Source organism: the organism of the source record quoted next, unplaced genomic scaffold, assembly GCF_019419815.1.
Source record: "Pyrus x bretschneideri cultivar Hongxiangsu unplaced genomic scaffold, Pyrus_bretschneideri_v1 Contig8, whole genome shotgun sequence".
Classification (NCBI taxonomy): domain Eukaryota; kingdom Viridiplantae; phylum Streptophyta; class Magnoliopsida; order Rosales; family Rosaceae; genus Pyrus; species Pyrus x bretschneideri.
In genome coordinates this window covers 6131330-6153093 of record NW_025999820.1, presented here as the reverse complement: position 1 = coordinate 6153093, position 21764 = coordinate 6131330, and the positions used below count along the sequence as shown (strand labels likewise).

Below are 21764 nucleotides of genomic sequence, written 5' to 3'. Positions count from 1 at the left end.
CCAAGTAATTTGCCCATGCGAAGTACTTATCATGTTTTTACGAAAGAAATGCTAAAAACTCAATTTATGCGGATGAGCTTCCTTGTCATTAGTGCACATTTTCAACGAGGATGGATTTCCTTGTCTACAAAAGCTCGACTTTTGGTCTTGTATTTCGGAATTGGCTTTGGAACAGAATGGTTTCATGTTCTTTTATTGATTGGTTATTCTTTTTCGTTCGTGTCCTCCTTTTACTTAGAACTCGTTTAGAAGTGCTTTTAAAATAATTGAAAGTATTTTTGAACATACCAAAAGCGTTGTATTTGTTTCGATTACCCAAACTCTAATCTACGATTAAAGTAGTGTGCTCTATCCTCTGCACCTAAATTCATATCTTTTTCGTAATTTGGATGAATTTAATGTAATTATTCTATCGTTGTCAAAAAGAACCGTAATGCCAAATAGTGCATCAGACGACCATATTGATTTTGTTCACTCTTGATATAACAAACAAGTGATTTTGTTTATTAATTCCCCGTCCAAGCTCATGTAATAGCGACCATATTGTTACTAATTTGCCCATGCGAAGTACTTATCATGTTTTTACGAAAGAAATGCTAAAAACTCAATTTATGCGGATGAGCATTGGCATCATTTAAGAATCAAAAGATGAGCGTTGGCACATGGGTCGTTAGGCCCCCTCTTCATTGGTGCACATTTTCAACGAGGATGGACTTCCTTGACTACAAAAGCTCGACTTTTGGTCTTGTATTTCGGAATTGGCTTTAGAAAAAAATGGTTTCATGTTCTTTCGTCGATTGGTTATTCCTCTTCGTTCGTGTCCTCCTTTTACTTAGGATGGTTTAGAAGTACTTTTAAAATAATTGAAAGCATTTTTTAAGAGAGTGCTTTAGAATCAATTCTTAGTAAAAAGATGCAAGTGAATCTTGAAACAACACTTGAAGCGTTTCCTGCAATAAACATATATCTAGTGCTTCTTGTAGAAAGCACTTCAAGTGCTTTTGGAACCCAAAAACACACTCAACAAAAGCGCTTTCGGAACCCAAAAACACTCACCAAAAGTGATTTCGGAACCCAAAAACATTCTTATCAAAAGTATTTTTAGTCATTTTAAAAATATTTTCAAGTAAAACGTTAATATTTTTTAGTGTTTTTGGGGTAATGTTCTTGCACAAGTTGCAGCGTCCTGTTCTCTTATTCCCCATAACACTCCTTTGCTTGTTAATGCATTTCCAGTTTACCGAAAGGAAAAAAAAACCCAATTTTCTGCTGATGACCAGGAGCAAAAAGCAGAGTGCTTTATGGCTTCCCCATAAATTGACTAAGAAGATGAAGACGGCCACGTTTCCTCATCCCCGCCGTATTGGTGGAGGGATTTTTCGGTGTACCCGGTACACCAAAAAAATTTGGTGTACCCTCACTCATAATGGTGAGGGTGCACCAAAAAAATTTGGTGTACCCTCACTTTTTGTACACCAAAAAAATTCTAATGAGTGAGGGTACACCAAAAAAATTTGGTGTACCCGGTACACCTAAAAATTTTCCGTATTGGTGAGAGTAAACTGACTTTTTTGCTATTAGAATTTTCTCGCGTGAACATTATGTGACCAACATGAACGGAATATTAGATAAAAAATAAAAAATTTCATGGCATGAGGAAATTTAGCTAATTATAAAAAATTAGGGAAGGTAATTCATTAAAATTAAAGTTAAGCAGAGAAATTGTGTTATAAGAAGCAAACTCAAGGTGTCTAATTTCTATATATAAAATCAAACTCACCTAAATTACTGTGAAAGGTCTTGTATGAAATATTAGACCGAAAATGTATATAAAGTAGAATCCGAACCTAACACCCACACAGCCGACTAATGAGCAGATAGGTTTTGACAAAAAAAAAAAAAGAGAGAGCAGATAAGTCGTGGGGTGCCTATTTCCTAAACGAGTGCAAATAAAATGATGTGTCACTAATAAAAAATAAATATGTTAATCAACATTTAAGTAATAATCAAATCATCAACTTTTATGTCATTTAGTTTACAAAATCCAATCAACAAATTTAGTCTCTTTAGTATTATCATTCCTAAATTATGTGGTGAAACGATTTTGTCGGTACCACTCAGTTTGAAGACTATAAACCAGCCGCATGACTAAAATAAAATTTTGCTGTAACGCATTTCTGTTCAACCCATTATGTTCCTAGTTCAAACTCTTTCTCCTCTAGTGTAGCTTAGAGTAGTAATGTCGTTCCTAATTAAAAATTTTGAAATTTCACCAAATTTCATAAATTTGTGTTGTCCATCTTTATAAATTTGTGATCCTTTGGTGTAGCGTAGCGAGCTTTTAATGAAAAAAATTTGTACTTTCGCCAAATTTCACAAATTTGTGTTGTCTTTTATAGGATAGTGTTATTCACACACATTTTTACATCCCACACACTCTTGTTAATTTTTATTCATTTATCTTCTTCAATTCATTTAATTAAATTGTCGAAAATTAAGAGGAGAGGGTGGATAGCACCACCCTTAATAAACTAGACTAGTCCTAATATTGGCTAAATGAACTTCTTCCCGTCTTAATGATATAAATATGATATATATATATATATATTCTTATGTTTGATAAAATTAATATATTTTCTTATGTTGTAAGAAAATGAATTTGCATCACACATATAAAGAAAATCAACTTATCATTTTGATCCACAGTTAGCTAAGATAAGGGTAACATATTATTCCGTTAGAACAAATTTTTGAAAGTAATTTTTACACTTTTCTTTTCTCCTCTTTCACTATTACATTTTCGTCTGTCATTTAAATTAAATATATCAAAAAAAAATTAAAATACCAAATAAAGATAAAAAAAAAGAGAAAACGAGAGTGTTAATATGGCTTTCCTAGCTTTTTCGTTTGCAAAAAGTAAAGAAAGCTTTTTTTGTCTAATCTAGGAAAATGTTAGGTCTTCAAAAGTAGCTTGAATAAAATGAAAGTCATTACAATTATTATATTATTATTTTGTAAAATAATAATAAATATAATAATAATAATAATTTTACAAAACAATAATATAATAAATTAAGTGCATCTGATGATGTCCAATTCTTCAAAGGATCTGGAACTTGCTAAGTGCTTAGTGAGGACAAGTTCTGTCTTTCTTGAAGACTTGTCAAAGATGAAGAATTTCTCAAACGGCGGATTTGGGTCGGTCCCTCGAGTTTATGTCGTCTGTAATGAAAGATAAAAGGGTTATCCACTCCGGAAAAGGATCCTCACCGAATTTTTTTCTTGAAGATTTTGAAGATTTTGTGATCGTGATCTTTCATTGTATATCATACGGTCAGTTTTCATTAGATACTATTTATTAAGGTTCTAAAAGATGCTAGACACTAGTTGGGCGGCGGGTTAGGGCCTAGCGCATAGGTGGGATCTTTAGAACAATGTTATTTATATTTAATTTTTAATTTTTAAATTTAAAATGATTTCTGATCGCATGATATATGATGAACAATTACGATCACGAGATTCCTGGAATCTCCAGGAAAATGATCCGGCAATGATCCTTTTCCATCAACTACCATGAGGGTAGCCTAGTATTGGGGAAAAATTTCAGGCCTGCACTTTATATGACACATTTTTGGGTTCGATTTCTAGTGTTAGTGAATCACATGCTAGTAGCCAGAGAAAGGTTAAAATGTTTTGTGAGTCTTTTTGATAAAAAAAAAAGGTAGACTACCGTGACGAAATCACCTGCTGATTCTCTTTTCCGAAAAAACAAAATAAAGGATTAGCAGGTGAATTTCAACAGTGAATATAGTGATAAAAAACAGTGGGGTTAAAAATGTGGTGGAGATTAAGGGTGCTGATCATATGCCAATGTTTTCCAAGCCCCGACAACTTTGCAATTCGCTTTTGGATATAGGAAAATAAGTATACCTAATTAAGTTGTACTTTAAGTAAAACACATGCCATATGCTATGCTATTTATTTATTTATTTTCGATAATGCTGGAAACGTCAAACTTGTTTATCAACTAATGTATTACCAAGTAATGTACAGTATCGTACTTGTTAAAAAGAACTGAGATCGAATCGTTAAAACCATATACACAGCCACTATTCATTTGAAATGTGAAAATTTTGGTTACATGCCTAGTAGAATACCAGTCATGAGTTTAGGGTTGTGAATTAAGAACATGAGAGATTGGAAAATGAAATTACCATAAAGCGAAGAGTGAGAGAGATCAAACTCTCAATATTGTTAGTTCATTCTCTCTAACTTATGCTTAAGATTGAGATCACAACATTCCGATGCCAACAACTCACACCCGTTGTCCATTTATACAAGTTTTTTTCTCTTTTATTGTAACCAAAAGCGTGAAAAATTTAGACCATGTCGTACAATAAATCAATCATAATAATTTGATATTAAACTCATTGTTTACAAAAATTGAATTTAACACGTAGTACTAAACCGCTCTGTGTACAAATTTAATAATTGAGAAGTTGACATGTTCGGTCTTGATCAATCATATTGGTTCTTACTAATTTAATTTAAAAATCAGACAAATTAATTTAAACATATGGAACAAATCGACATATGCCTATTTTGTCCAACTATCTGAGTCACGAAGCAATAACTTAGTGATGTGGGGGTTTCTAAGTCAATAATTGTGAGCAGACTGAATTTATTGGAAGAAGAAAACTAGAAGCCCTTGAAATTATGGCCCTATTGTTTGTCAAGTTTGGCAATCCGTTTGAATATTTGGATCCTCTCCTGAGCTAATGGAGAGGATTCTCCTGATCAAGCATTGTGGGTCGTTGGATTTTCATCTAACGACTATAATTATCATAACTTTAAAGGGACCACTATATTTGTAACCGTTGAATTTTTATCCAACGGCCCACAATGCTTGATCAAGAGGATCCTCTCTATTGGCTCATGAGAGGATCCAAATCCTTCGTTAGATATCAAATTCGTGTTTGACTTTTGTTTTTACGCTGTGTGGAAATACATGGAACAAAAGAATGAAGAGTAAATAAATGATGTGGAAGAGATGTCGGATAAATACACAAATTGAAACTTAAAAACTCAAAGCTTCGAACTATAAGGCCGTTTGATAATCATATTTTTACATTTAGTTCACATTTTTTTGGAAGGGTAGTGATTCTTGTATACCTTTCTTTACTTTGTGCATACCCTTTATGAATCTTGAACGTTAATTTTACTATTTGTTCAATCTAACGGCTACGAAACTAAATGGCTGTGTATAAGGTGAGAAATGATGCGTTAAAATCATTTCTCTTTTTGAAAACTGCAAACAAAAAATTATTTGGTAACTATTTTTCATTTTTAGTTCAAAAAAATACAAAAATAAAGGAGATCACATTTTTATACTACTTTTGTATGCAACATGGTGTGACCAACTAGCCTAGGCTAATTTAGCCCCATCTCTTGCCTGAGACACCTTAACACTTTTTAGCCTCTAACTCCTCTCACGATTAGAACAATAAAACATTTAAAATACTAAATTTTACAAATAATATCAAAGGATAATGCTATTCACATACTCATTTTTATCTACCACACACTGGTGTTAAATTTTAATCATTGATCTTCTTCAATTTATTAAAATGAATGGCCAAAAATTAAAAAATATATGTGAGAAGTAAAAATTAGTATATGACTAACACTATCCCGATCAAATTGGGAGCCAAATTTCGTCTTTAGCGCAAGGACTTTGAACCTACCATTACACATGCTCTGATGCAAATTGATATGGATTATTATCTATTATTTATTTAGGAAGCTTTATATATAGAAACGAAAACTTTAACTGTATTTCAAGAAATTCCAAGAGTTTTCAAACATATCAAGGAGAGACAAAAATATAAAACCAACTAAAGCCTAGCCAGCAAAACATAGAAACAATGTTTTAAAATACCAGTCATACTCCTAAGGGTTACGGTTGTTAGTAGAACCTAGCCCCCACATCTCCAACAAAATCAATATGTGCCATATGCTTAACCCATCATCGACTATTTTTGCAGAATCAGTTTTGAATACTTTTATTTATTCAAAACTGATTCTGCAAAATTATTTATTCAAGACTATTTGAATACTCTTTACATGAATCTTGGAGATCCTTAAATCATGTCTTAAATCATGTCTGTTTATAAGATAAAAATCACTCAAGAATCCAAATTTAACAACTTGGGGATTGAATCAAATAGCCAAATCCTTAACTGTATTAAATTCCTGCAGCAGGCTCATGAAAGGAAGGTGAACGCAAGCCGACGGTGGTGGTGGTAAGAAGGAGAGCATGGAGTTGCTGCGCTTGTTTCGGTGAGGTTATGGAGATGCAGAGCGCTGCGAAGATAGAGGTCACATACGACGGTAACACAGAAATTAGTTAACGGCTTCAAGCCTCTTAACCGCAAAAAAACGAGCGGTTCAGATTTTAAGTTGACTAAATTTAATATATCAAAACCGCCCATCCTCTTATTTTGAAAATTCAATAAATTGCAATAATACCAAAACGCAGCATTTTTGGGTCATCTGCGCGACAGTGAATTATATCAATGTGTAATGGATATCTCCATCCACAATTTTCAAACCCCTATATAGCCCGGCGTCTTCTCTCCTGCGCTGGATCGTCACACTGTGTTTGCTTGCGATTTCAGTTCGACGGCTCCGACTTGACCTGCAGTCCCAGACGGCCGGTGTTTCTCCGACAGTCAATCGTCAGATGAAATGGCAGGATCCAACGGAGAACAGAAGGCGCATTTTGTTCTAGTACACGGCGCAGGTCATGGGGCTTGGTGCTGGTACAAGATCAAACCGAAGCTCGAGTCCGGTGGTCACAGAGTCACGGCGCTGGACCTCGCAGCTTCGGGCATCAACATGAAGGCGATACAAGATGTTCACTCGCTGACTGAGTACTCTGAGCCTTTGTTAGAGTTGATAGAATCGCTCGGTCCGGAAGAAAAGGTGATCCTCGTAGGACATAGTCTCGGAGGCATGAACTTGTCCCTTGCCATGGAAAAGTTCCCACATAAAATTTCTGCCGCCGTTTTCGTGACTGCGTCTCTGCCCGACACAACTCACCAGCCGTCTTATATTATGGATCAGGTATCTGCATGTTCTTTAATCTATTAGAAATTTTAACAGCAAGCAAAGTTAATTTGAAAATTGTTTTGTTCCGTGTGAAAAGATAATGGAAAAGTTACCGGCAGACTCATGGTTGGACACTCGCTTTGAGAAATTTGGAAGCGCCGAACAACCCTTGACATCGATATTATTAGGTCCCAAGTTCTTACAAGAGAAGCTCTATCAACTCAGCCCGATCGAGGTATCTTGCTCTCACAAGCACACAAAGAGAACTGCAATTATATCATGAAAATCGATGTATTAGTATTTGTATTAAGCTTGTAGTCCATGTATTTATATATATTTCCTGAACTGATGTAACTACGTTGTGTGTGTTTAAAGGATCTGGAACTTGCCAAGAGTTTAGTAAGGAAGTGTTTCTTCTTTCGTGAAGAAACGGCTAAGATGAAGAAATTCTCGAATGAGGGATACGGGTCAGTTACACGAGTTTATGTGCTTTGCGACAAAGATTTGATAAAATCTGAGGAATTTCAACGACGGATGATTGCAAACAGCGGGGTTAAAAATGTGGTGGAGATTAAGGGTGCCGATCATATGCCAATGTTTTCGAAGCCTCAAGAACTATCCAATTCACTTATGGAGATTGCAAAAAAGTATGCTTAAAATATATCAGCGAGCCTACATTTTAGGCCACTTGTTAGGAGAATAAGTTTGGCCATCATGAATGTAAACGTCGTGTTACTCCGTGAATTTGCAGTTTGCACCATGTTAATCCTCGTAATGTTTAAATGTATTTCAGTCGCTTTTTCCTCCGACAGCAGGAAAGAGTTTGTATCAATTCTAAAACTGAACAAAAGGAATAAATGGTGTTGAATCCAAGTGGTGATGCTTCATGATTCTATAACTTACTTTGCAGTATCAAATCGGTTCATCAAATTCATCGGCTTGTGATCTTACCACGCTTCCGTGGATGCAGTGCAGTGGTTCAGCTACCTCTTGCTCTGATTTAGTCCCGTTTAGTCCAGGATCCTTTTTCGACTTCATTAATCTAACTATCCATTTTCCTACAGCATCATAGAGGTTCGACAAGATGTTAGTTGCATTATCTTGTGAGTCTAAATTTAAAACCCGCTCTGCTGCACGAGCTTAGTAATGCTCTCCACAATCCAAGATTATTTCCATTAAACTTCCTCTGCAGCATCCAAACAAACTAACCATGCAAGGGTAGTGCTTAGGCCCAGGTGTGATACCGTTAGCCTTCGTTCTTCAACCAAGCATGGTTTGCAAGCTCACTGCATAGATAAAATGTTACTTGGTCTGGTTTCAGACCATGCTTTTCTATCTCAGAAAATAGCTTCAAGCACTCAAAACTCCTGGAACATTACATAAACGAACTTGTCCCCGTCAGCCATTCTCGAAAAAACCCATGATCATCTCAGTCCAGAGAACAACATCCTTTTATAAGATGGAGTGAAACACTTTCCGATGGTTTCGTCATTCTTCATGTGCCCCAAACTCATAGAATTCGAAGCCACCAGCACATCATCTTCATTAAGCATCCCGCTCGCTAAAATTTTCTTCGTTGATTCCAAATCCCTGCAGGTACATCCCCAAGTAGAGTAGTCTGAAGACAAAAATCACTCAAGAATCCAAATTTAACAACTTGGGGATTGAATCAAATAGCCAAATCCTCAACTGTATAAAATTCCGGCAGCAGCCTAGTGAAGGGACGCGAGTGAGAGCCGACAGCGGTGGTGGTAAGGAGGAGAGCACGGAGTTGCCAGTGCTTGTTTTGGTGAGGTTATGGAGATGCAGAGCGCTGCTAAGATAGAGGTCTCATACGACGGTGGCATAGAATATTAGTTAACGGCTTCAAGCCTCTTACCCGCCAAAAAACGAGCGGTTCAGATTTTAAGTTGACTAAATTTAATATATTAAAACCGCCCATCCTCTTATTTTGGAAATTCAATAAATTGCAATAATACCAAAACGCAGCGTGTTTGGGTCATCTACGCGACAGTGAATATATGGATGTGTAATGGATGTCTACATCCCCAATTTTCAAAACCCTAGTCAGCCCGACGTCTCCTCTCCTGCGCTGGATCGTCGCACTGTGTTTGCTTGCGATTTCAGTTCGACGGCTCCGACTTGACCTGCCGTCCCGGACGGTCGGTGTTTCTCCGACAGTCAATCGTCAGTCCACCCCCTCGCTTTCTGTGCTCATTTCTCACTTCTTAGGTGGGTTTTCACTTGCTTGAGCTGAAATCTTAGAATTTAGTGCATTTGGGCAGATCGTAAACTTGGGTTTGCAGATTAAAGTTTAAAATTTCTTGAAGATTGAGAGGAGGGATTCATTTGGAGTTTTTGGAATCACAGAGTTGAGAATTTAGGGATTTATGGATTGGTAGTCAATTGCTGGATGTGTGGTAGGATCCTTGCTCTTTCTTTAGGTCACTGGATCCCAAGGGATTAATCATAAATGTGGTTTTCTAGTTGTGTTTATGTATTTATTTTTAATGATCACGGATTGTGGTACAATTTCATTCTTCGTTTTTGTCTATAATTGTGTTCGGTTGTATTTTGAAAAGGGTTGAGTTATTGGGCATGAGTTCTAGACAGAAATTTCCGTGTTGTTTAATTGATTTTTTTTTTTTTTTAATAGAAATTGCTTTGCCTTAAACAATCAAACGTTGAAAGTTCAATGCTGCCTAGTTTGCATCTGCGAAATGCTCACTTGTTATATCATTAATATGTCCTATAGAAATATCTTTTGAAATTATTACTACAGGGTGGTTAGTTTTAGTGCTGTTTTTCCTTTCAAATTTTTTTAGTAGCTTCAGTTTTGACGGTTAATATGTTGTAGGCATGTAACAGACCAAGTAATATTCGTTTAAGTGGCTCAATGATCATGGAGGCATGCAACTGTATTGAGCCACAATGGCCGGCAGATGAATTGCTGATGAAATATCAGTACATTTCGGATTTCTTTATTGCGCTTGCTTATTTCTCCATCCCTCTGGAGTTGATCTACTTTGTCAAGAAATCTGCAGTGTTTCCATATAGATGGGTCCTCGTACAGTTTGGTGCTTTCATAGTACTGTGTGGGGCGACTCATCTTATCAACTTATGGACGTTCAACATGCATTCAAGAACTGTGGCCATAGTAATGACCACAGCTAAGGTTTTAACTGCGGTGGTGTCATGTGCAACTGCCCTTATGCTTGTACATATTATACCTGATTTATTGAGTGTTAAAACTAGAGAACTATTCTTGAAGAACAAGGCTGCAGAGCTTGATAGAGAAATGGGTCTTATTCGAACACAGGAGGAAACAGGTCGACATGTCAGGATGTTGACCCATGAAATCAGAAGCACTCTTGATAGACATACTATACTTAAAACTACACTTGTCGAGTTAGGTAGAACTCTGGCATTGGAAGAGTGTGCCTTGTGGATGCCGACGCGTACTGGGTTAGAGCTTCAACTATCCTATACACTCCATCAGCAGAATCCAGTAGGATATACTGTGCCCATTCATCTTCCTGTGGTCAATCAAGTATTTAGTAGCAACTGTGCAGTAAAAATATCACCTAATTCTCCAGTGGCACGACTGAGGCAACTTGCAGGAAAGCACATTCCTGGGGAAGTTGTTGCAGTTCGTGTGCCCCTTTTACATCTCTCTAACTTCCAAATTAATGACTGGCCAGAGCTCTCAACAAAACGCTATGCTTTGATGGTCTTGATGCTTCCCTCAGACAGTGCAAGGCAATGGCATGTTCACGAGTTAGAATTGGTTGAAGTAGTTGCTGATCAGGTAAAAAACCACAACCTGTTATCTTTTTAAGTACAATCTTTATGAAAATGGTAATAAATCTCTCCACATCCAAATCCCTAAACGGAATTTTAAAATACAGTTTTTTTCTGTTGCTCTGCCTCTGATCCACATTTGAAGATGTTTAAGTACCTATGATGTCACATGAAAAAATGTTTGTTTATGGAAAGGTTCATTCTTTTGTCGATGTTTTATGTTCTATCTAATAACCTATTATATTGTATTTGATTGATCCTCGGAGTTGAAATGTATTTTTTTCTGAATGCTGTATTACTTGGCATATAGAAAGGGTAAGTTAAACAGAAAAATATCTTATCAAAGAGAGAAAAATAAAAGGGTAATTTCCACTTCCCTACCTTAAGTTTCGCAAAAATCGCACATTACTACACTTACTTTTTTTTCGTCACACTTTGATATCTAAAGTTTGACTTTTCTGCCACTTTCATACTTCTGTTAGTCATTCTGTTAACTGATGATGGGGCATGGTAAAAAGCACACCAAATTTGCCACGTGGAGTGACAAATTGAATAAATATTAAAATTTAATCCGTTGATAAAAGTTAAAAAAAAAAAAAAAAAAAAAATCTCTTCCTTCTGTCCCCCTTCCTCTGTTCGACTCCTACCACAGACAACGCCACCCCACCATTGCACCCATACCTCCATTCTTCCCAATCTTCACATAACCCTTCTTCTTTCTGGATTTCTCTCTGTAAATTCTCCTTCTCACTAGATTGTAGCTGAAGAGCCCAATATTTTCTTCCCCTTTTATCCCCAGAGGCTCAAATTTTTAGATATGAATCTGGATGGTTTTGACTGGTTGTTGCAGTTCTCAGTCCCAGGGATTGCCTCATAAACTCACTTATGCCAAGTTGTAATGAATTTCAGTTGGAACCAAGTGTAGACCAAACTCGCAGACCCGAATCAAGCATCTAGGGTCATCATCGTGCATAGCCTTACCGGGGATTTCCTTGGCCGTAAAAGCAGTTGCTGGTAAAGCAGATGTAATGGGAGCTAAAAACTTCACAGATCTGACAAATAAAGCGTGTCGGGCATGTTTCTTGGGCCAGGAGATGTCGTGGGTTGCAACTTGGGTTAAATTGGATTTGTGGTCAGCCATTGTGCATTGTGAACTGGCTTGGCTTTAACACTCTTCGCAGATAACACAACCACCAGTCGCAGATGGCCTCGGCAGGAGTAACTGAGAAAGTGGAGAGTGAGGGCTTGGAGGAGAGTGAGAGAGAGAGGGAGGGATTTCAAAGAAATGGAGTGGGGCTGGAGTCGGAGACATTTTTTCATATCTTTTTATAATTAATTAATATTTAATTAATTTGAACTGCACTTAGCACATTTTTGGTAGGCCACAACTGCCTCGTCATCAGTTAATGAATGAGTTAAAAGAATGACTAACAAAAGTATGAAAGTGGCAGAAAAATCAAACTTTAGGTATGAAAGTGAGACGAAAAAAAAAGAAGTGTAGTAAAGTGCGATTTTTGCAAAACTTAAGGGCACTAAAATAACAAGAGCAGATTGCCTATCTAAAGATGTTCTTTACCTGTTTCTTGCTTTCTGTAATAATATACCATGCTTATAAATTATAATGTAAAGAAGCGTTCATTTACTTGTTCTTGTTGTTGATTTGTGTAAACAGGTTGCAGTTGCTCTGTCACATGCTGCAATATTAGAAGAGTCAATGAGGGCAAGGGATCTCCTTATGGAGCAGAATATTGCGCTTGATCTGGCCAGTAGAGAAGCGGAAACTGCAATTCGTGCTCGCAATGATTTCTTGGCTGTTATGAACCATGAGATGAGAACTCCCATGCATGCAATTATTGCTCTTTCTTCTTTGCTGCAGGAAACTGATCTGACACCTGAGCAGCGCCTCATGGTTGAAACGATATTAAAGAGCAGCAACCTATTGGCTACCCTTATAAATGATGTTTTGGATCTTTCAAGGCTCGAAGATGGCAGCCTTCAACTTGACATAGCAAATTTTAACCTCCATTCCATATTCAGAGAGGTATGGTTTTGTGTTCTGGCCACTTAAAGAATTATTTTGGATTTCGTTGGAGCATGGTTTCCATTGATTCTGTAGCAGTTTGTATCAATAAGAGAGTTTTTTTTTTTTTTTTTTTTTTTTCTTTTTTCCGTTGCAGGTTCATAATTTAATTAAGCCTGTTGCATCTGTCAAAAAGTTGTTGGTTGCATTGAATATAGCTGCAGATTTGCCAGTGTATGCCATAGGTGATGAAAAGCGTCTTATGCAAATTATTCTAAATGTTGTTGGGAATGCTGTGAAGTTCTCAAAAGAAGGGAGCATCTCAATCACAGCTTATGTTGCAAAATCAGAATCTTTACGAGATTTCCGGGCTCCTGATTTCTTTCCAGTGCAGAGTGATAATCACTTCTATCTGCGTGTACAGGTTTGTTTCTTCAAATACTTGATTGAATCTGTCCATCTTTTGGAAGAACATTCTGTTCATTTGAAGTTAGTATTGTGTTTTACATTCTCTTTTTCTGGCGTAGGTCAAAGATTCAGGATCAGGAATCAATCCTCAGGATATTCCAAATCTATTTACCAAATTCACTCAAACTCAGACTTTAGCTTCTCAAAATTCTGGTGGTAGTGGGCTTGGCCTTGCAATTTGTAAGAGGTACTTTTTATTTATTTTTTTTTTTTTTTTTGTGTTTTGCCATATTCTGCTTGATTTAGTTCAGAAAGTCCGACTAAACGACAATAGATAAAGGGTGAATTATAATTATGGTCTATGTAGTTTATGAAGTTTTATTCTGATCCTCAATTCACTACATCCAAATCCCTAAATCTCTAGTGTGGTTATATGTAATAGCATGGTGGACTATCACTGAGCTCTAAAGTTTTAAACATGCACACAAAATTAGCGTTATAATCTCGCATGTGTGTGGCATGTGCAGATTCTGTCCTTGTAATCATTAGAATATCTGATACGTATTTCATTGCTAGCACTAACAAAACCGTAAGGATTTGATTGCAAAAATGAAACCATTGGGACCATAGTGAAAAGTGACAAACTACAGGGACTGAATTTGTCGTCTTCCCGAAAAGAAAGAAAAAGAAAAGTGTGCATTGAGCATGTATAAGTATTACACCTTTTTTTAGCCTTCAATTTTTGTGAAGGTTTGAATCAATATTACTAGGAGATATATTTATCTGCAATTGTAATGCAATTTTGTTTTGTATGATGTGATCAGATTTGTAAATCTTATGGAAGGGCATATTTGGATTGAAAGTGAAGGTCTTGGCAAGGGATGCACAGCCACTTTCATTGTGAAACTCGGATTTCCAGAGCGTTCAAATGAGTCTAAGCAGCCTTTTGCACCCAAGCTGCAAGCAAATCATGTTCAAACAAACTTTCCAGGGTTGAAAGTCCTTGTTATGGATGATAATGGGTCAGTAACTAGCCAGCTTTCTTACTCGTAATTTTTCGATGCGTTGTTCCCTCCAGCGACATTTAGTTTTTAAAATAGGCTAATGTTGTCATTTGTGCTGTCTGTTTTTTCCCGCTCTTTTAATCATTCAGGGTCAGCAGGTCAGTGACAAAGGGACTTCTTGTGCACCTAGGATGTGATGTAACAACTGTGAGCTCAATTGATGAGTTCTTGCACGTAATTTCGCAAGAGCACAAGGTGGTGTTCATGGATGTGTGCATGCCAGGTATAGATGGCTATGAACTTGCTGTTCGTATACATGAAAGGTTCACAAAACGTCATGAACGGCCTGTATTAGTAGCACTTACTGGAAGCATAGACAAGATGACAAAAGAGAACTGCATGAGGGTTGGTATGGATGGAGTCATACTAAAACCGGTTTCAGTTGATAAAATGAGGAGTGTTTTATCGGAACTGTTAGAGCATCGAGTCCTATTCGAGGCCATGTAAAGACAGGAACATTACTGCAGCAGAGGAAAGATTTCAAGGGAAATGGAAAATTGAAAGCTTCCTCTAGCGATTGTGGTATCGCATACACAGAACGAGGCGTTGTTGCACACAATAAAGCCAGAGCAATGGGGGATGATGGCGCTGGCCTGTGAAGAGCAGTCTCGGTGTACCCTTCTTGTGCAATTGTCACAGAAGAGAAGCAAAATAAACAATAACTGATTTGTATAATCTGCCAACACTAATCTTTCTCTATATATCGAAATACATAGTTTGCAAATTATGCATGGTTTCTCAGTTGCTTAAATTTGGATTCTATTTCTACTTGTACTACGGTCTAGTGGTATTTTCCTGCACTTGTAAATGAGAGGACTTAGGTTCGTTTTTCGCCAAAGGCGAATTTGAATCACTTATCAATGTAAAATGCCGAAAATCATACAACTCATGCTTCAAAGATGTTCGACGTACCCGATTTCTTCTTGGTTCCTTGTCTTCTCCAACAATCGATGATAGACCGGAACTGGACTGCGATGACTTCCTTGACGCCAAATGGTTCCCTATAGTCGTCGATTTCATCACGGATTTCATAACCCTATTTCCTTCTGCTTTCATGGTATTGGACTCTAGGCGTCTCAATTTCGTGAAGATTACATTATTTTGTGGGTGCGGGACTTCTTCTAAGAGTTCAACAATGCATCAATTGTGCATCCGCTTCAAATGGAGACACAATAAAATTTACTTTATCAACGGCTAAGCACTTCGAAAAATAAAAAATAAAAAATTTACGTACATGTAAAATAATTGGTCTATATTTTGTAAATTCACTACTTTACCGGTATGCTAAATTATTTACCTGCATTTGACTAAGGATTGCCTAGTTTTGCATGTACATTATTAATGCATCAACATTTGTACGTTAACTTACCTATATTTGCATGTACAATAATTTACATATCGGGAAAAAAAAATAGGTAAATTAATTTTCACAAAAAAATATAGGCAGCAACGACATATTAAAAATTAGATGTTGAAAAGAAAAAACATACTAGAAATTAGATCAATAAAAGGGAAAAAACTGAAAATCCCATCCCCACCGGTTAATATACTTGCACATGCCAATTCAATAGAATTTTACAATAAATTCCACTAAATATGTGTGTTGGATGTCTAAATTTATTAGGAGTGTGATTGTGTAAATCTTAGTAAATTATGTGTAGGATCCTATGAGATCTTTTCAATAATTTTCTAGTTGTAATTGTTTTACTTGAAGAGCAATGATTCTCTCTCTCTCTAAGCACTATAAATAAATGCAAAATGGGGTGATAAATCATCACCACAAAATTCCTCAAGCCCTTCTCTCCCTTTTATTCTCTCTAGCCAATTTCCCTCAGTAGAACAGGCCTACATCAGTTTGAACATAATGAGGGGCACTTTATGATGAAAATAAAGAAAAAAAATAGAAAAAAAAATTGTTTAGTTTTGAGTGCTAGTAGAATACAGGTAAATATGAGGAGATGTGAGAAGGTGACCAAGAGGATTGTTAGCTTTCCATTTAATTAAATATATCAAAAATGTAATTAAAGCTATTTTAGAGCATCTCCAACGGAGATGTCCAACTTTAAACATAAAAATGATATTTGGTGGCGAGGCTAAACCCACCAACTCTTCCTTAGTATAAATAATATCGTTTGTTCAAAAAAAAAAAAAAAAAAAAAGGGAAAGATATGACACACCTCGACCCGAAATGTCCAATAGGACTCCGCATCGAGCTGTGCTGGCTGACACTTGGAAGGTAACGAAGCCATAAAATGTAGTGATGTGGAAAATTGAATAAATTTAAACTAAAAGTGCCTAAATACAGAGTGCGCTGCGAGCGAGAATGAACCCATCTTACACGCGACGCCAGAGCATAAGTAAAGTACAATAGAGTGGGTAAGGATTATACCCTCAGAAGTAGCCACCTATACTGAGATTCGCCAAGAATTCTAGTTGATACGATAATTTAGCAGCTAAAACTTGGAGTGGCGAAAACAAGGGTGAGTGGGCTTAAAAATAAAGTTTTAATAAAAACCTTTTGAAAATGTTATAACCCCTCGGTGTAAAACCCGTATAGTTTCCAGAAAATAATACTACATATATACGTAAAACAATGCACAAAGGTAGTAAAAACCAAGTATGCCATGTTATAACATTTCAACACTGAAATATGTAAGCTAGGTGTGAAAATCAAAGTAAAATAATATGACAGTCGGAGTCACCTAACGTGACCTGTATGGTTGAACTTATAGCTCTTCAACCTATGCCTGCACACGAGTCGGAACCACCTAATGTGGTTTGTACGACATGCTGGGTGTAAATAAGAACGCTCAAGTGCTATGATCACATGAAGGTTGTGCAATGAATCGCGGGTCACCTATGAGTCAGAACCACCTATTGTGGTCTGTACGATAGGATGTCACTAGACTTGGATCCAAGGTGAGCGTGCGGTGTGGGAAGTGAACGATCATGTGAAGGTTATGCCCTATTGTCACATCCTGGCCCGGGCCCTCATCACATCCCGAGCTCGACACCACCGTAGCACGATATTCTCCGCTTTGGGCCCCGACCACACCCTCATGGTTTTGTTTCTGGGAACTCACACGAGAACTTCCCAGTGGGTCACCCATCCTGGGATTGCTCTAGCGCGAACTCGCTTAACTTCGGAGTTCCAATGAAACCTGAAGCCAATAAGCTCCCAAAAGGCCTCGTGCTATATGGAGGTGGGCATGTACATATAAGGCACATCACCCCCTCTCCGTTGGTCGATGTGGGATGTTACAAGATATTTGGTGGCTTATGTGGCAACTTGACAGGTCATACAATTTTTTGCTCCACTCGATAAGTTAAATAATAATGTCATTTTATAATGTTTTTTTCATCTCTTTGTGGAGTCCAATATTGAGACAACCAATCAAATACTTGGAAATACAACAACACCTTATTATATATTGCATCACTTATTAAATAAATTTAACAGCTACTGTCAAATTTGACAACATAAGACTTTGCCTTCAATTGATTCAGTGGTAACGTAAGAAAATGTAGGCTCGATTGGAGAGTGTTTGTTGCCATTTTTTAATATTGTATGTCTATGTGGCATTTTTGACATTTCACTTGGAGACGCTCTTGACCATGCACAAACGAAAAATTTGTGAAGTCAACTATAATTAATAAATTTACGTATGTAAAGCCTAGTCATTGGGCTTTATCCAAATAATAGAAGTATGTTAGGATTTATACAAGTAGGACTCTCTATAGACTTTCTATGAACTCTTTGTCATTTCATGTTTTTGATACAATTCCCGCACCAACATATAAAACATTGGGCCAAAAAATATAAGGTGGTGAAAAATTCCACTTTTAAGGGAATCTAATATCTCGCCAATAAATATCAAGAGCTAAAGTCATATTTCTTATTTAAGTAAGAAGCAAATCATTGACAAATGTAAAGAAATCTTTTCAAGATATGTTATGTGTCATATATCTTTTAAAGTCCATGTCCATATTGGATCCACTTGTGAACTTCCCAGATTGGAAATTTAATTTGGGTTGTGGCTTTTGTATTTGCTTAAACGTGAAGTGTTGTCTAAGAATGACGTGCGGCGCATAGCACAATTAAATAGTCCAAAATCCATTGTGTGTGTGTGTGTGTTTTTTTTTTTTTTTTTTTAAAAAAAAACGATATTTTTTATACTAAGAGCATCTTTTGTAACGGGTTCTATTTGGGATTAGAAAAGTGGTAAATATAGTCTATTTTAGAGCTCTCAGAAGAATATTCACAAACACCTGATATGCATAAATCAAGATTCGAAGAACCACACAAAAACATGGATCAAGAACCCTAGAAATGAAGAAGAATTCGTCAAGTGAAGATCAGAGAATGAGGGAGGAAATAGAAGATTCAAGATTGATGAACTGTCAAGTTGTTAAGGTCCTGTTTGGTATCCTACTCAAAAACTTGAATTGTTCTTAAAACTAACTTTTAAGAACATTTCTTAGAAACAGTTTTTTTTAGGTTTCAAAAACGTGTTTGGCATTGAATTTAAAAACTATTTTTGAATCTAAAAATTTGAAAACTTGTTTGGTTTAACTCTTAAAAACAACATTTTTTTTTAAAATTATGTATTTGTTTTAAGATATACAAAACATATGAAATTAAACCTTAAACATACTATTTTGATATTCATGTGCTAATAGAACACATATATGCTCGGTAATCAAATTAAACTTCAAGTCTTAGACAATAAATATTACATTAAAACATTCTAGAAAACCAATAAACTTTGAGACTAATTGTTATTGACGTAATCAAGCCACATTGATCCGGCTATGTGGTCTCTAACATCATTCATAACATTGTCGTCATTCAAATGCATGTTTTCCCCTTCTGAACTTGAACCATCCAAATCAGATGATGAATCACTTTCTGAACTTGAACCAGTGTTGTCCACTTCATTTGAATCCATCCTATATAGACAAACCAATAATTATATTCACTTATGAATGTACAAAGCTAAAAGCTACATTCACTTATGAATGTACAAAACACATATATACTCAGTTCTATGTAGTATGTACTATATACTCAGTTTTCACGAATTAGATGATAAATAAAAAGGCATTTTATGCATGCGAATATCAAACAAAATAAAAGTAGTGTGACCTAAGAGTAACTCATTTACCTCTTCCAAAGACACAGGCATGACAATACGACTTCACGCAAGTCCCTAGTTGAAAAGACAAGGTTAAAGGAAATCTCAAAAGAAAGGGGGCATAGTTTTTGTATTGCAAAAGTCATACAAATTTACCAGAAAAATGAAAGATCAAAACTTAAGTAGCATTCAGTTCTAATTAGCTAAATATGTAATTAACAAGAAGAATAAGGGCAACTCTAAACCAGCAAGTCTCTTGCTTTGCGAGGGACATAAACCCCATGAATAACAAAAAAGATTGGAACTTTGCCTTCCTATTCATTGTTCTTCATTCACCAAATTAACCCTTAATTTGTAACAGATTAACAAATTTAAAAACAAGATATTCACAAAGGCTCCTATTGAAATTTGTAGGTAAGTAGATGCTATTTGTACCAGAGAATCCAATGTATCTAATGAATAAAAACAAGATATTCACAAAGGCTCCTATTGAAATTTGTCAAGTTCGGTTAGATGGGAAGTGCTTCGACCACTGCACTCATCCCATCTTTCCAGCCTTTGAACATGATGAATCAAATGGAGAATCAAAGCAAATCAAGGGTTCCAAAAAACGGAAGGGTACATGAGAACACAAGTGAAAATCACTACCCTTGTTGAATTCCAAGGGTTAAAATCCAAATTGCACAATTTTCGACACCAAAATGAAAACGAGACTTCTCTTATTAAATCCAAACAGGAACCATTGCTAAAATACACAACGTAATTCAAAGACCAAGTCTATCATTAAAGCATTCACAGAGAAAATATGAAAAATTCATTTTTGAACTCAAACATTTGACATTTTGGCTACTCCAAAGACCCATCCAATGAAACAAGTATATCACATAATATTACTTGCTACATATATGTAGCAAATGTCAGAAATCCATTCTATGAAACAAACAACCATAAGAATTTTCTAACCAACCACATATTTACCATGTCAGCATAAAAAAAGGATCTGAACCCATCAGCTAATTCGTGCCATCTATTGATTCAAGATAGCAAAAATCCAGCTTAAAAAGATGATTTTCAAGCTATTAGCCATCTAATAAACAAACCCCACTTCCAAAAACTCCTCAAAAGTTGAGTTTGAATGGAAAAACGGATAGCAAATTATGACCATCAGACTAACAAAGAATGGATTTTTTAATACACTTTTCATGTAAATTAATCACAACCAGATGGTGGTTCCCAATCCTTTTCTGAAACTAACTAGGTAAAATGCGAGTGATGAACAATCAAAGCATTAAAGCATGGTTTTATTTTTTATTTATTTTTATAATATATATATATATATATATATATATATCTATATATCAAAGAACAGAGAAGATGAGGAGGAGGACCTTGTTCGATGATCGGATTCTTGAGCTAATAAGGCTTGTCCAGAACGCTCTTCACCGAGAACGAAAATGACTGAGTCCGATTCGATGTCGTTGTGAACAAAAGCTTGTATTTGTTCTTCCTGGAACCAAAATCGATCAGTTTGGATTGCGATTTGCAATGCCACACTATCTTTGCTCCGCTGCTCGGAATATATATACAATACATAAATGAATCACACCAATTAGACAGATAAACTCAATTTCTCACAACCCAACACATAAAGCACATAAATCCAACTTTCTGATCATTTTCTCCATTCCGAGGAACCAAACAAAATAGTAAGAGAGAGACCCATTACCTTGATTTTTCCTGACAGTGAAGAGAATGGCCCAGTCTTGTCCCCAACCAACCACTTAGAGATTCGAAGCTTAAAGCTATTTGCCGGAACCTTCACCCTACTGGTCGGAATCTCTTGGTCGTTCGTGGTTGGTGAGGTGGCAGGCTTGTTCGTGGTCTGCGCGGCGCAGGTCACTCAGACCTCCATTACGATCTGAATCTGTGAAAAAAAAAAAAAAAATACTAAAACCTGACTTTTGTTGTTTTCAAATTATAATGGGCTGTTCTTAAATTTTTTTTGAGTCCAGTTTTGCAAAATGGGCTTACCAAACGGGTTTTTTTACTTTAAAACTTAAAAATTGTTTTTGAGTTAAAAACTTTGAACTCAAATCCAATACCAAACAGGCCCTAAGCTTTTCCGTCGATTGATACCATGTAAACATAGATGAAGGTATCTTGCGGAGAAAGATATTCAAGCAAGAAAAAGAAAGAGAGATTGAGAGAAAGAGATTTAACAAAGAA

General features: G+C 36.2%; 2 protein-coding genes across 3 annotated transcripts; both read left to right on the top strand.

The window, feature by feature from the left end:
• Nucleotides 1–6686: 6686 nt before the first annotated feature.
• LOC103956025 (salicylic acid-binding protein 2) lies at nt 6687–7983 on the top strand. The gene is made up of 3 exons (XM_009367960.3): nt 6687–7125; nt 7208–7345; nt 7486–7983. Exons 1-3 carry the CDS (start codon nt 6748–6750, stop codon nt 7765–7767), a joined length of 798 nt encoding a protein of 265 aa, XP_009366235.2. The 5' UTR covers nt 6687–6747; the 3' UTR covers nt 7768–7983.
• Nucleotides 7984–9134: 1151 nt separating this feature from the next.
• Nucleotides 9135–15130, top strand: LOC103956034 (ethylene receptor). 2 transcript variants are annotated; one of them, XM_009367968.3, is made up of 7 exons: nt 9135–9342; nt 9979–10918; nt 12584–12952; nt 13089–13355; nt 13459–13586; nt 14164–14361; nt 14493–15130. In XM_009367968.3, exons 2-7 carry the CDS (start codon nt 10007–10009, stop codon nt 14848–14850), a joined length of 2232 nt encoding a protein of 743 aa, XP_009366243.2. In that variant the 5' UTR covers nt 9135–9342; nt 9979–10006; the 3' UTR covers nt 14851–15130. The 2 variants fall into 2 exon arrangements, with proteins under 2 accessions (XP_009366243.2, XP_009366251.2); XM_009367976.3 differs by having other exon boundaries at nt 9968–10918.
• The last annotated feature ends 6634 nt before the right edge of the window (nt 15131–21764 follow it).